The sequence below is a fragment of the Phalaenopsis equestris genome, unplaced genomic scaffold (assembly GCF_001263595.1).
Source record: "Phalaenopsis equestris unplaced genomic scaffold, ASM126359v1 Scaffold218891, whole genome shotgun sequence".
Taxonomy (NCBI): Eukaryota; Viridiplantae; Streptophyta; class Magnoliopsida; order Asparagales; family Orchidaceae; genus Phalaenopsis; species Phalaenopsis equestris.
Genome location: NW_018237303.1, coordinates 1 through 1909, shown reverse-complemented (window position 1 = coordinate 1909; position 1909 = coordinate 1). Strand labels below are relative to the sequence as shown.

Below are 1909 nucleotides of genomic sequence, written 5' to 3'. Positions count from 1 at the left end.
CATACACGGTTATGTAGTGTAACCATGTGTGTATATATATATATATATATATATATAATTTATTCAACATCCAAAACAATAAGTACCACCATTCACCAACCTAATCAACCATACCTCCTTAGAATCAACCCTTATGCAAGCCATTGCTAGTAACTTCTAACCAAATCAAATACAACTTAGTACAACCAGAAAACGATCCTTTGGTCTGAAAACACTGCCATCACCTTTCTTGGCATGCTTTGTTATAAAGCAAAAGGGAAGGCAACAAAAAAAAAACAAAAAACAAAAATATAAAGAGTAAGGGCAAAAATATTAAAGAAGGAGATGAATGGAAAGGAAACAAAAGTAAAGGCTTCTCACTCCTCTTGTAAACAACAGCTTTGCATCTAAAGCTTTCTCTTCTCTCACCATAGAAGCAAAGAAAGCAAGTCGGCCTTCAAAGATAGTAGAAAGGATGAAAGGAAAATAGAAATAGAGAGAGAGAGAGACAAAGAAAGAGAAGGGAAGATTTAGGGTTTTCAGTAATGAATAGAGGTGTTTTTGAGAGTTCTTTGGTGCAGCAGATGATGGGAGGGTGTAGTCCTGCTTGTTGGAGCATGAGCAATTTGAGAAGAACTTCTGAAGATGAGCTCTCTAATTCTATTCCTATGATGAGCTCTTGGTGTGAAGATCATGAGGTCCCACAATCATGGAGTCAACTTCTCATGTAATCTCTCTCTCTCTCTCTCTCTGTATATATACTACAAATTATACTATGTAATTATGTTCTCTTGATAGATCATGAGCTGGTGCATGTTAATCGTATTAATCAGCTCCTCCTCTCAAAAATAGGATTATAATGTCGGTTTTCTTAATTGAAACAAAGCATTTACATCCTTGCTTGTGATCTGTAGTTTCAATTAAGTTTATGAAAATATTTGAACTGAAATTATTAAATAAATATTAATGATACTATCGTAGATACAAAAACTGCTGATTATTAGAAACCATAAATTTATACTTTTTTTTCTGCATTTATTCTGACAAAAGGATTAAACTCATACTTTTTATTAGAATTAATAATTACTGTCTTGCAGAGGAGGAATAGCTGCTCAAGAGGAAAGATACAGCCTAAGTGCTCCATTTCAAACCAAAAGAATGGAGAATTTAGAGAACCAGCAGCTGATTTACCAATCACAAGGAGCTCAAATTCAAGATCTGAAACAAGAGAACTCTGAAGACTCTAGCTATGCCTTGAGCTCCAATTCATGGAGTCAGACTGTAACAGTTTCTCCTGATACTTCAAGTTTCAGCAGCAATATGTTGAATTTCACTGGCAAGAAGGCAGAGAAAAAACATCAACTTTCAGATCCACCATCCGAGGTGAGAGAAAAATTAATTAAATAGAAAAAAAATTTAAACTTTTTATTTTATTAGTTTAATAATTTATATTCTGAATTATTATTATTATTATTTGGTTTCTGAAGAGCAACAGCACAGTAAATGGAGGAGCTTTGAAGAAGGCTAGGATTCAAGGGTCCTCGTTATCACAGCCAAGTACCTTAAAGGTTGTATTTCATTATGGGCCCGTTTGGGACAGTTTGTAAGTGCGGGAGCATTTTTGAAAACGTCACGGTACCGTTTCATTCGCGTGTTTTGCCCGCTTATTCAAAAATACAGTTCCATTTTTATACTAAACGCAGACCGCGGGTCGAACTTCGCGGTCTACCCATGGGCCGAGCTTCAAGAAAAGCTGCTCAAACGCACAAACTGTCTCAAACGGACCCTAAGTCTACATGCACTCCCCTCTCTCTTTTTTGAAAGCTGACAAAAGTTGCTAGATATTTATATAAAAAAATATTATTGCATTATAAGATAAACAGTTAAAAATATAATTTTTTTAGATAAAATTTGGCTGTGCTGTAATGTT

The 1909-nt window shown here is 34.9% G+C and overlaps 1 protein-coding gene across 1 annotated transcript; it reads left to right on the top strand.

The window, feature by feature from the left end:
- Positions 1–302: 302 nt before the first annotated feature.
- On the top strand, positions 303–1550 carry LOC110037346 (transcription factor bHLH68-like; the record flags this gene model as incomplete). Its single annotated transcript, XM_020741973.1, is given in 3 exon segments — positions 303–706; positions 1077–1362; positions 1467–1550. Coding segments are annotated over 3 exon segments (552 nt in total), but the record flags the coding sequence as incomplete, so codon positions are not given.
- Between the last annotated feature and the right edge of the window lie 359 nt (positions 1551–1909).